Genomic DNA, 12,609 nt, shown 5'->3' on the forward strand with positions numbered 1-12,609 from the left:
AGCTCATTGGATCGATGGAAAAGAAGGATTTGCAAGGATTTGCCAATTCTACCAGAGCAATTACAGTTAAGGTAAGATGAATGGCTGCTTTTTTCTTATATATAGCGCTTTTATCCAAAGCGCTTTACAATTTGTTACTCACATTTTACCCATTCACTCACACATTCACACACCGACGGCGGAGGTGACCATGCAAGGTGCCAACCTGCTCATCGGGAGCAGTTAGGGGTTAAGTGTCTTGCTCAAGGACACATCGACACGCTGCCCGGGAGGAGCGGGAATCGAACCGGGAGCCTCCGGATTGCCAGACGACTGCTCTACCTCCTGAGCCACTGTCGCCCCAAGATGACCCATTGTCACCTCCGTATTTATATTGTAAACACTGTGAATCGGAAGGTGCAATAACGTCAATGTTACTCATTGTGCCTTGTACTGTATATATATTATACCTTTTTTTTTGTTAAGTATTGTGTGATTTTGTGTGAAGGGCGGACTAGCAAAGTAAGATTTTCATTGTATGGCAAACTGTCTGTTTAACTGTGCACATGACAATAAACAATCTTTTTTTTGTATCCACTTTTTCTCCTCCTGTTTTTTCTGTGTTTTTCTCCCATCCCAATTTAGTCTTTATGCCAATTCTCCCCCTCCCCTTCCTGGTCGTTGCTCGCATGTGCCCCCCACTGGTCAGTCTAGGGAGCCCTGAAGTCTATCAGATGCTTCCTCCGAGACATATAGGAGACAGCCAGCAGCATCTTTTCACCTGCCAGCGAGGACTCTCATTGGTGAAGTGTAACGCGTGGGAGGTCACCCTCATCATCTCCCCCCCTCGCTGTGCAGGCGCCCTGACCGACCTGTAGGAGTCGCTGTTTACAACGACCAGAATACCACCCCACCGGCTTCCCTCCCGCTGACTCTGCCAATTGAGCCAGTATGACGGCCGGCCCAAGCCGGAGGCAACGCTGACAGCCGGATTCGATACTCTCGCGTTGGTGACGAGCGCTTAGTCCGCTGCGCCACCCAGCCGCCCGACAATAAACAATCTTGAATGTTGAATGTATTCTAGGAGAGAGAGAGAGAGAGAGAGAGAGAGAGAGAGAGAGAGAGAGAGAGAGAGAGAGAGAGAGAGAGGGAGACTCACCAGGGCTGGGCTGTAACACCACCTCAGTCTGGCTGATGATCTGCTCCGTCCAGGTGTTGGTGGCTTCATTCAGGACCAGGAGCTCTTCCAGTCGGTCGTCCAGCCCTGTCTTCTCAGCCTGCCCCAGAGTCTCCTCTGTATACTATAGTAGTAGAGTTATTAAGACATTATCATACAAATCATAATAGCTAACATTTTACAAATGAAAAGAAGGTACTGTAGTGGTGTGCGTCATTATTACAGTTATGATTTTCTTTTGTTTACCTGGACAGCGCGGTTGATGAACTGACCCGCGTCTACAGCCAACCTCGTGAAATCCATGCTGCTCTCAAGGTCGCGCGTCGTCGCTCCTGCTCTGCTGCCGCACCGCGGTGGTCTCGCTCGTTACCGGGAGTCGGGACCGTCAAGAGTCCGATTACCGAGAAGGGAACACACAATAACGGACTCCACCCATGACCACAACACCCCGGGACCGTCCGTACCCGGTTAAGCGAACGTCATCATCAGTGCCATCCTTCGCTTTAGCGTCACAGCCGGACGCGCCAGTGCCGCGGGCGCTCCGTCATCATCACCATCATCATCATCATCCTCATCATCACTGTATCTCCATGGAGGTCAGGACGGCGTGTTTACTTCTGTGGATCTGCGCTCCTGATGTCCGCGGCGTTATAGTTACGTTCTTCTGGTGACGCCGCTCGGCTGCTGCGCGCAGGAGCGCGGATGCGCCGTGACGCAAAGTAGAAGCTGTGTCAGCAGCCAGGCGTTGATGATGAGGAGGATGACAATGACGAGGAATACAGCTACTCTCCGCGAGTCTGAACTCATGATGGGTTCGCAATAACAACAACCTCCGGCTCCCACTAACTAACACTCTCTCTCTCTGTTTGTCTGTCTGTCACTCAGGTCAACATGTTGTCCGCTTCTCCCTTATCCTCTTAAAGCGTCTCGGGAAGGTGTGTGTTTAGGGATTATACCTGCCATCCTACAGACAGTCAATCTAATCTGAGTTAAGAGGTAACGACACACACACACACACACACACACACACACACATGTGTGTGATCCTCTTGTAGTCCTGCAGCTCACTGTGTGTGTCATTACAATATACTACCTTATTCATACAGCACCTTATATGAATACTTCATCAGATCATATATTTAGCATTTTTAGATTATATATTGCATATACTTAGCATTTCGTTTTTTCAGACTATATATTAGATTAGATTATATATCGTAACTATTATTGTAGGGCAAATATGAGGCCATACATACCCTCATCGCGCACCTTGTTGAATGACCATTATGCACATGTCCAGAGTTAATTATGTTATGTTAAGCATATTTATTTGTTATATTGTTTACACTGCTTTTTACTACATGTACCTCCCCTCCCCCCCATGCTGCTATGATGCCTGAATTTCCCCAAGGGGATCAATAAAGGAATATCTTATTATGTACATGTGTGATCCTCCTGTAGTCTTGCAGGTCACGGGGTCAGGGGTCATGCTCAGGCAGCACGGTGGACACTGGTTAACACCGTTGTCTCACAGCAAGAAGGTCCCGAGTTCAAACCCCAGCAGGGGGCCTTTCTGTGTGGACTTTGTTAAATGGACTGCATTTATATTTATAACAGCTTTTATCCAAATCGCTTTACAACTCATGCCTCACGGCGCTGCTCATTGCACAAAATGAATTCATTATGCACAAAACTCTCACTCAGCAAAGATGGGAAATACCAAATTATTTATTTAAACCAGTATGAATTAGGCGAATATCGAACAACGTATAAATTACAAATCATTCATTTGATCTCGCTCTGAGAGATGAAATGTGAATGTAGAGAGACATTTTGTTTTCAGTTACCTGGACAGGTGCTGCTGGCACATACAATATCTGTTGCTGTCCAGTTCAGCGGCCAGCTACAATACAGTGCTGCTGGCACATACTGCTCCTGTTGCTGTCCAGTTCAGCGGCCAGCTACAATACAGTGCTGCTGGCACATACTGCTCCTGTTGCTGTCCAGTTGGCGTGTAGTCTTTTACCAACGGAGTTGCAGTTTTCCGCGATCTGATTGGCCACTGACGTTTCTGGTCATGTGACATCTGGTCTTAATCACTGGTTAAGCTTGGCGACTCTTTCGAAGTTGGTTAAGGTTAGAGTTCGTCTTAGAGCAGGGCGATAGACCACCAGCCCTGATTCCAAACTCTAACCTTAACCAACTTCGAAAGAGTCGCCAAGCTTAACCAGTGATAGAACTAGGCGTTTGCTAGCTAGCAGGCTGTTAGAGGCAGAAATAGGCGTAACGCAATTGGCGCAGAGAGAAACGTCAGTGGCCAATCAGATCGCGGAACCCGAATGCGGAACTGCAACTCCGTTGGTAAAAGACTACATGCGTCCAGTTGAGCACCCAGGTACAATACAGTGCTGCAGTCCAGTTCAGCACTGGACAGCGCCCATCCACAATACAGTGCTGCTGGCAATATACAGGCTGCCTCTTGCTGTCCAGGTCAGCACCCAGCCACACACAATGTGACTGAATAACAATTTTTAATAAAATGAAAAATAACAATAAACTGCTTTGCAACCAGATAAACAATTAATGTAGACCCATGCTTTTTATTTGTCAGAACGTGTGGCCACACAGGCCAGTAAAAGGGAGTTTTTATTTAAGTTTTATAGTTCAGCGACTTCGGGTCATTGAGAAGCGCTATATAAAATAAATGAATTATTATTATGTGAATGTGTCTTTGTGTGATTGTGTGTGTGCGTAGGAGTATCATTCATAGAGATACACAGGGAGTGAGTACCTATCCACCTCCCTATCTAGCAGAGGTGGGACCAAGTCATAGATTTGCAAGTCACAAGTAAGCCTCAAGTCTCAACACTAAAGTCCCAAGTCTTAACCCTTTCACTACCACACTACAGGTTAACCTTTCACTACCACACTACAGAAGGTTAACCTTTCACTACCGCACTACAGAAGGTTAACCTTTCACTGCCACAATACAGAAGGTTAACCTTTCACTAACACACTACAGATGGTTAACCTTTCCCTACCACACTACAGGTTAACCTTTCACTACCACACTACAGAAAGTTAACCTTTCACTACCACACTACAGGTTAACCTTTCACTACTGCACTACAGAAGGTTAACCATTCACTACCACTACCGGTTATCCCTTTCACTACAGGTTAACCTTTCACTACAGAAGGTTAACCTTTCACTGCCACACTACAGAAGGTTAACCTTTCACTACCACACTACAGAAGGTTAACCTTTCACTACCACACTACAGGTTAACCTTTCACTGCCACACTACAGACGGTTATCCCTTTCACTACAGGTTAACCTTTCACTACAGAAGGTTAACCTTTCACTGCCACACTACAGAAGGTTAACCTTTCACTACCACACTACAGAAGGTTAACCTTTCACTACCACACTACAGAAGGTTAACCTTTCACTGCCACACTACAGGTTAACCCTTTGTCGTGAGGCAGTGAGAGGGTTAACCTTCTGTATCGTCGCAGTGAAAGGGTTAACCCTTTGGTAGTGTGGTAGTGAAAGGGTTAAACGTTGTCCTCCGCTCTAGCGCAGTCTCCTCTGCCGGTGCAGGAGCCAATCACAGAAGGAACGATTAAACTGTCGTTTTTTTCATCACAAGTCAAAGTCGAGTTTTGCGAGTCTGAAGTCATCGCCACTTGAGTCCATGCCTCTGCTGTATCTACACAAGACAGTGTTATCACCATAGATATATATAGTGTTCTATAGATATCTATGGTTATCACTGCTACTATTATTCAGGAAGCCCCACCCGTTTTCTACCCAGAAGACAACACTGCTTCTTCCTCATTTGAGATACAGTTGGAAGTCAGCATTTTACACATTACTGCCACTTAGTGGAAAGAGTGTGTGGGCTCTGTAACCTCTTTACAGGATAAATCAGAGCATCTAGGTGGTGGTGGTATACACATGAGAGCAGTATACACACATACTACAACAAAATAATGGCTGTCTCTGCGTGTTGGACATCCCGTGATGAAGACTGGGAGGATGCGACCCTGATGACCGGAGTGTTGGACGTCCCGTGATGAAGACCAGGAGGATGGAACCCTCTCTGCACCGCCCCTTTGCCTCAAATAGATCCGCTATCAGCTCCATCTTTAATCTTTCAAAATGTTCAGTTGCTATCGCTATCAGCTCTATCTTTAATCTTTCAAAATGTTCAGTTGCTATCGCATGCACTTATGTTTCACTACACATGAGTGCAGGCTTACCAACTGTTCGCCTGTTTTACTGCAACACTACTGTCTATCACCGACATCTAAGACGGGAGATCCCCCCCCTTGAACGGCCCTTCTAAGGTTTCTCTCCTCCACATTGCCTGTGGTGAATTTTTTCCTATTGCTAGGTTTTAGTGAGTTTTTCCTTACCTTCGCGTGGGGTATGTCTGGGAGTGTTCGCATTTATTTTATTTATTTAAAAATGTTTGGACATTACGGTGTTCTTGATTTATTGTGATGTTTCTTGTTGACTTGTTTAAATAAGACGTGTCCGGCCCATGGGCACATTAACATGTGTTAATAAATTTGATTTGATTATGAGAGCAGTAGTATATACATGAGAGCAGTCAATAGCTCCTATACACATGTTGTAGGAAACAGCGTCAGGACTCCCTGTATCCCTATGCTATCGTTAAGAGGTAAACACACAAACACACACCTTCTTACAGACACATTAAAACACACCATTTTAAAGATAATCTTTTATTACAAAGAAATGTACAGAATTTGGTACAAAACGTCTCCGCTTGATGAGGAAACCCCAGGAAAGGAAATAGAAATGCTCTATGAAATGCTGAGAGCTAAGAAAAGCAGCAGTATTGTATATAAACATGTGTGTGTGCCTCTGTCATTATGTACATGTGTGTGATCCTCCTGTAGTCCTGCAGGTCACAGGGTCATCATGCTCAGGCAGCACGGTGGACACTGGTTAACACAGTTGCCTCACAGCGAGAAGGTCCCGGGTTCAAGCGCCAGCAGGGGGCCTCTTTCTGTGTAGTTTGTTAAATGCACTGCATTCATATAACAGCTAACTTATATAACAGTGAGTGGGTTCTGTAACCTCTGTGGTAAACACACACAGTCAACTTAACTTAAACTTAAACTACACAAGTTGTAGAGACGATCACCTGCCCCACATGGCGTCAGTGTGTGTGTTACAGGTAGGGCCCCCAGCCCAGGTACATCTGACAGAGTAGGTTGTCGTCAGTGGCCTCCTGAATGAGGTAGTGGACGTGTCCTTCTATGGACAGAGGAAGTCCCAGCACCTTGTTCCTGCTCTTTATCACCCCCTGCAGGCGCTGCTCGATATCACACACATGGGTCTTAGCCTGGCAGAGAGGAGGGGAGAGAGAGAGAGATTAAGGGATATAACGAGGACAGGAGAGGATAACAGATCAGGGGAGGAGATCAGAACAGGAGAGTGTGGAGAGTAGAGAGGAGAACATATTTTCATGATGCATGTATGAGTGGTAGGAATGACATTCTAGTTCTTTAGTAGTAGTGGTGTGTGTGTGTGTGTGTGTGTACGTGTGTGTCTGTCTCTCTGTGTGTCTCTCTGTGTGTGTGTGTGTGTGTGTGTGTCTCTCTCTGTGTGTGTCTCTCTGTGTGTACCTTCTCGTTGACGGTCTCACTAGCCTGGGTCTTGTGTCTCTCTGTTTGTGTGTCTCTGTGTGTACCTTCTCGTTGACGATCTCTCCGGTCTCACTAGCCTGGGTCTTGTGTCTTTGTGTGTGTGTGTCTCTCTGTGTGTCTCTCTGTGTGTACCTTCTCATTGACGGTCTCTCCTGTCTCACTAGCCTGGGTCTTGTGTCTTTGTGTGTGTGTGTCTCTCTGTGTGTCTCTGTGTGTACCTTCTCATTGACGGTCTCTCCTGTCTCACTAGCCTGGGTCTTGTGTCTTTGTGTGTGTGTGTCTCTCTGTGTGTCTCTCTGTGTGTACCTTCTCATTGACGGTCTCTCCTGTCTCACTAGCCTGGGTCTTGGACGGGCCTTTGGTCTGCTTGCTCCACTCCACCAGGGGGTCGTGGAGAAACGTCTTCAGAACACTGGAATATTAAAGATCATTTAATGGTCTTTAAGTTCACTCCTGTGGGAAAGAGGGGGTGGTGTGTGTTTGTCTGTAAAGACGGCTTTTTGATGGCAGGTGTTGCTTTTAAATAAATGTTTTTGATTTATTTGATGAATTGTATTACATTTGTAATACTCCTTATAGTAAAAGGTTCTTAAAATCTCTACCAAGGACGTAAAACGGAGAGAAAGAGAGAGAGAGAGAGAGCAAGAGAGAGAAAGAAAGAAAAATAGAGAGAGCGAGAAAGAGAGGGAGAAAGATAGAGAAAAAGAGCGAAAGAGAGAAAGTCCTGGCTCCCAAGAGAAGACAGACTGTGCACCCACTGCACACAAGACGAGGTGGAAACCGAGCTATACTTCCTAACAACCTGCCCCCTATACCAAGACATCAGAGACATATACTGTACTTCCCACAAATTGCAAACACCCAAAGAGACTTTGAAAACATGGCAAATAACGCAAAACTCCCATACCTACTGGGAGAAATAGAACAATGTGCAAACACAGCAGCAAGATTTGTGAGCTGTTGTGACAAGAAAAGGACATCCAATGGAATACAATCACCATAAAGACCATCAATCACATAAAAATTCCTGCAATATCTGTAATGTACTGATTTCTTCTGATTTCTCTGTTTGATTGTTTTGCTTTGTTTTGTTTGTTTTAACACTGGCAATGTAAACGTATGTTTCCCATGTGAATAAAGCCCCTTCGAATTTTATTGAAAGAGAGCGAGAGAAAGAGGGAGAAAGAGTGAAAGAGAGCGAGAGAGAGAGCGAGAGAGAGAAAGAGAGAGACAGAGAGAGGGAGAGAAAGACACAGAGAGAAAGACAGATAAAGACAGAAAGAGAGACAGAGAGAGGGAGAGAAAGACAGAGAAAGAGAGAAGAGAGACAGAGAGGGAGAGAAAGAGAGCGAGAGAGAGGGACAGAAAGACAGAGAGAAAGACAGAGAGAGACAGAGAGAGGGAGAGAAAGACAGAGAGAGAAAGATAGAAAGAAAGAGAGACAGAGAGAGGGAGAGAAAGACAGAGAAAGAGAGAGACAGTGAGGGAGAGAAAGAGAGGGAGAGAGAGACAGAGAGAGGGAGAGAAAGACAGAGAGAGAGAAAGAGAGAGAGGGAGAGAAAGACAGAGAGAGAGGGAGGTATGCAGGCCTGTATGTGTGGTGATTAGGGGTGTAACGATGCATCGATTAATCGAAATGCATCGATTCTAATGTGTTAGAATCGATGCATCGATTTGAATATGTTTATATTATATTATTTTTTTTTATTTTTGTGTGTATTGTTTTTATTGACCTACAGTCCATTCATGCTGAGTGAATCAGTTCCCCCAGCCACATTTGTGTATTCAAATTATTTTGGGGAATTAACTGATAGAAAATTAATCGAAAATTAATCGAATCGAATCGTGGTCAAATGAAGAGATTTCATGATGCATTGAATCGTTGCCTGAATAATCGTAATCTAATCGAATCGTTGTGAGGTTGCATCGTTACACCCCTAGTGGTGATGGTAGGAAGTCTGTGTTTACATCACAGTTACTTTTCACCCAAAATCAAACACCCTTGGTTAAATATTCACCTATAAACATGAATGCAAATGTACTTGTTATGATTAATCTGGGACACTGGAAAGCAGATTGTGATATTAATAGAAGGGTCATAACTGCCCTCCTGTCATTACAGTTTGAACATTTAGCTTTTCACCAGTTAAATGTATTTTTGTGTACTTTTGTGAGACTTTTCTTCATCCTTACTTAAAAAAAGAAAAGGCCATTACAGGTTTGGGTTAGAATGTGGGCTAGATGTGTGTGTCTGTGTGTGTCTCTGCATGTGTGTCTGTGTGTGTGTCTGGATGTGTGTGTGTGTGTCTCTGCATGTGTGTGTATCTGTGTGTGTGCGTCTCTGTGTGTGTGTCTCGGTGTGTGTGTCTCTGTGTCTGTGTGTGTGTGTGTGTCTCTCTGTGTGTGTGTGTGTGTGTGTGTGTCTCGCTCTGTGTGTGTGTGTGTGTCTGTGTGTGTGTGTCTCTGTGTGTGTGTGTGTGTGTGTCTCTCTCTCTGTGTGTGTGTGTGTCTCTGTGTGTGTTTGTGTGTGTGTGTCTCTCTCTGTATGTGTGTGTGTCTCTCTCTCTCTCTCTGTGTGTGTGTGTGTGTGTCTCTGTGTGTGTGTGTGTGTGTCTGTGTGTTTGTGTGTGTGTCTCTCTCTGTATGTGTGTGTGTCTCTCTCTGTGTGTGTGTGTGTGTCTCTGTGTGTGTATGTGTGTGTCTCTGTGTGTGTGTGTGTCTCTGTGAGTGTGTGTGTCTCTGTGTGTGTGTGTGTGTGTGTGTGTGTGTGTGTGTGTGTGTGTGTGTGTGTGTGTGTGTGTGTGTGTGTGTGCACCTCATCAGGGGCTCCCTCTGGTCCCTCATCAGCCTCATAGTGACCTCACAGGCCTGTCTGAAGAGCCCCTCCGTCCCCATGGGGCCCATGGCATGGACCATGTTGTGAGTCAGACGGAACGGGACCACCTCTGGAACGTCAAACGTCTCCCCCTGGTAGAGAGAGAGAGAGGGGGGGGAGAGAGAGAGAGGAGAGAGGGGGAGAGAGAGAGAGAGGAGAGAGAGAGGGGGGATGGAGAGAGGGAAAATAGAGAGGGAAGAGAGGGAAGAGAGAGAGAGGGAAGAGAGAGAGGCGAGAGAGAGGGGGAGAGAGACAGAGAGGAGAGGAGAGAGAGAGGGAAAAGAGAGGGAGATGAAAGAGAGAAAGAAATGGAGAGAGAGAAATGGAGGGAAAGAGAAAAATAGAGAGAGAGAAAGAGAGAAGTAAAAGACAATCAAATAAAAATAATAAGCCAGTTTGTCTCTGAATTCACTGCATTTACATCAGAGATATCACTGCAGCCATCTTGGTAGGCAACAACAGGTGACTGCAAAATCAAAGAACAGGTGATAGAAGAACACTAATAAGAGCGGCACTTTGAAGCGCAGAGAGACACCTTGTTGAAGAGGCAGTTGAAGTCCACGTGAACACACTCCCCGGTGAAGGAGTCGAACAGGATGTTCTCTCCGTGGCGATCCCCCAGGCCCAGGATGTAGCCCACCATGGACATCACCGCGATGGAGCGGCAGTACGCAGAGCGACTGCTGTACCTGCACACACACACACATTTATTTATTCTCAAAAAAGACAATTAAGGTCACCCTCATGCATAAATTGAGGCCGATACCAATAACCGATATTAATATTGCTGTTCTGGCCGATACCGATATTTACTGATGTCGATATCTCTGTATAGAAAACACTTTTTTATGATAATCAAATAAAGAGCTATTTTCCAAAACGCATTATTTTTTTTTACTTTTGTAATTTATTTTCAGAAATGACTGATATTTTGTAACAATTTAAGACCAAAACATGTTAGATAAAAAATATATATATATATATATTTCTTTTCTTTTATTATTTTTATTAAAATCGGCCCTATTTTGATATCGGACCGATACTGGTGTAAAAAAATTACCATATCGGCGGCCGATATATCGTGCACCACAATTTTTTTTTACAATATAATAATAAATATCTATATAGCACCTTTCACACATGGACCGCAAGCCCAAAGAATTGCAACAATTACAATCGTGGTAAGAGGTTGGAGATCATATAATAATAATAAGCGCTCCCTGTGGTGGCAGCTGGAGAGTGGGACCGGGTCGTACCCTGTCGTGGGGTCGGGGGGTCGTACCATGTTGTGGGGTCGGGGAAGGTCCGGAGGAACCACTCGTAGAAGACAGGGGGGTGTCGAGCGCAGAGCACGTCCTTGTGGATCCTCAGCTTCTCCTCGAAGGCAGCCGTCTTGGGGAGGATGAGCTTCCTCAGCTCCTTGCCTGACAGATAGATACCTGGGGTGTACACACACACACACACACACACACACACACACACACACACACACACACACACACACACACACACACACACACACACACACACACACACACACACACACACACACACACACACACACACACACACACACACACACACACACACACACACACACACACACACACACACACACACACACACACACACACACATAATATTTTGTGTCATTATGGAGCTGGGCCTCTCCAATTGGAGCACTAGGTTTGGTGAGGATGTGTGTGTGTGTGTGTGTGTGTGTACCTCTCTCCTTGTACAGCTTGGTGAGGATGTGTGTGTGTGTGTGTGTGTACCTCTCTCCTTGTACAGCTTGGTGAGGATATGTGTGTGTGTGTGTGCGTACCTCTCTCCTTGTACAGCTTGGTGAGGATGTGTGTGTGTGTGTGTGTGTACCTCTCTCCTTGTACAGCTTGGTGAGGATGTGTGTGTGTGTGTGTGTACCTCTCTCCTTGTACAGCTTGGTGAGGATATGTGTGTGTGTGTGTGTGTGTGTGTGTGTGTGTGTGTGTGTGTGTGTGTGTGTGTGTGTGTGTGTGTGCATGTGTGTGTGTGTGTACCTCTCTCCTTGTACAGCTTGGTGAGGATGTGTGTGTGTGTGTGTGTGTGTGTGTGTGTGTGTGTGTGTGTGTACCTCTCTCCTTGTACAGCTTGGTGAGGATGTGTGTGTGTGTGTGTGTGCCTCTCTCCTTGTACAGCTTGGTGAGGATATGTGTGTGTGTGTGTGCGTACCTCTCTCCTTGTACAGCTTGGTGAGGATGTGTGTGTGTGTGTGTGTACCTCTCTCCTTGTACAGCTTGGTGAGGATGTGTGTGTGTGTGTGTGTGTACCTCTCTCCTTGTACAGCTTGGTGAGGATGTGTGTGTGTGTGTGTGTGTGTACCTCTCTCCTTGTACAGCTTGGTGAGGATATGTGTGTGTGTGTGTGTGTGTGTGTGTGTGTGTGTGTGTGTGTGTGTGTGTGTGTGCATGTGTGTGTGTGTGTGTGTACCTCTCTCCTTGTACAGCTTGGTGAGGATGTGTGTGTGTGTGTGTGTGTGTGTGTGTGTGTGTGTGTGTGTGTGTGTGTACCTCTCTCCTTGTACAGCTTGGTGAGGATGTGTGTGTGTGTGTGTGTGTGTGTGTGTGTGTGTGTGTGTGTATGTGTGTGTGTGTGTGTGTGTGTGTGTGTGTGTGTGTGTGTGTGTGTGTGTGTGTACCTCTCTCCTTGTACAGCTTGGTGAGGATGTGTCGTAGACCGGCTGTGTTGTTGACCCACTCGATGATGCCACACTCCTCGTTGAGAGGAATCACAGCGTAGGTCCTGATGTGTAGCTCCCTGCCCCGAGTCTCTGCATCCTTACGCAGGCACTGCACGCACACACACACACACACACACACACACACACACAGAGAGACACACACACACACACAGAG

General features: G+C 45.8%; 2 protein-coding genes across 2 annotated transcripts in view; both read right to left on the reverse strand.

The window, feature by feature from the left end:
• LOC311223739 (endophilin-B1-like) overlaps window positions 1-1,459 on the reverse strand; it is a gene marked incomplete at both ends in the record, with an annotated part of 12,718 nt that extends 11,259 nt beyond the window's left edge. Inside the window, 2 exons of the mRNA XM_084308511.1 lie at window positions 1,139-1,280; window positions 1,403-1,459. Of these exons, the coding sequence (XP_084164637.1) occupies window positions 1,139-1,280; window positions 1,403-1,459 (199 nt within the window). The remainder of the gene's footprint in view (window positions 1-1,138; window positions 1,281-1,402) is intronic.
• A 4,490-nt stretch (window positions 1,460-5,949) lies between these two features.
• atr (ATR checkpoint kinase) overlaps window positions 5,950-12,609 on the reverse strand; it is an 82,724-nt gene continuing 76,064 nt past the window's right edge. Inside the window, exons 41-46 of the mRNA XM_084336597.1 lie at window positions 12,393-12,543; window positions 10,998-11,154; window positions 10,251-10,404; window positions 9,656-9,807; window positions 7,147-7,252; window positions 5,950-6,536 (exon numbers count right to left, since the gene is read on the reverse strand). Of these exons, the coding sequence (XP_084192723.1) occupies window positions 6,363-6,536; window positions 7,147-7,252; window positions 9,656-9,807; window positions 10,251-10,404; window positions 10,998-11,154; window positions 12,393-12,543 (894 nt within the window). The 3' untranslated portion in view covers window positions 5,950-6,362. The remainder of the gene's footprint in view (window positions 6,537-7,146; window positions 7,253-9,655; window positions 9,808-10,250; window positions 10,405-10,997; window positions 11,155-12,392; window positions 12,544-12,609) is intronic.

The sequence above is a fragment of the Notolepis coatsorum genome (genome assembly GCF_963971535.1).
Source record: "Notolepis coatsorum genome assembly, chromosome: 2".
Taxonomy (NCBI): domain Eukaryota; kingdom Metazoa; phylum Chordata; class Actinopteri; order Aulopiformes; family Paralepididae; genus Notolepis; species Notolepis coatsorum.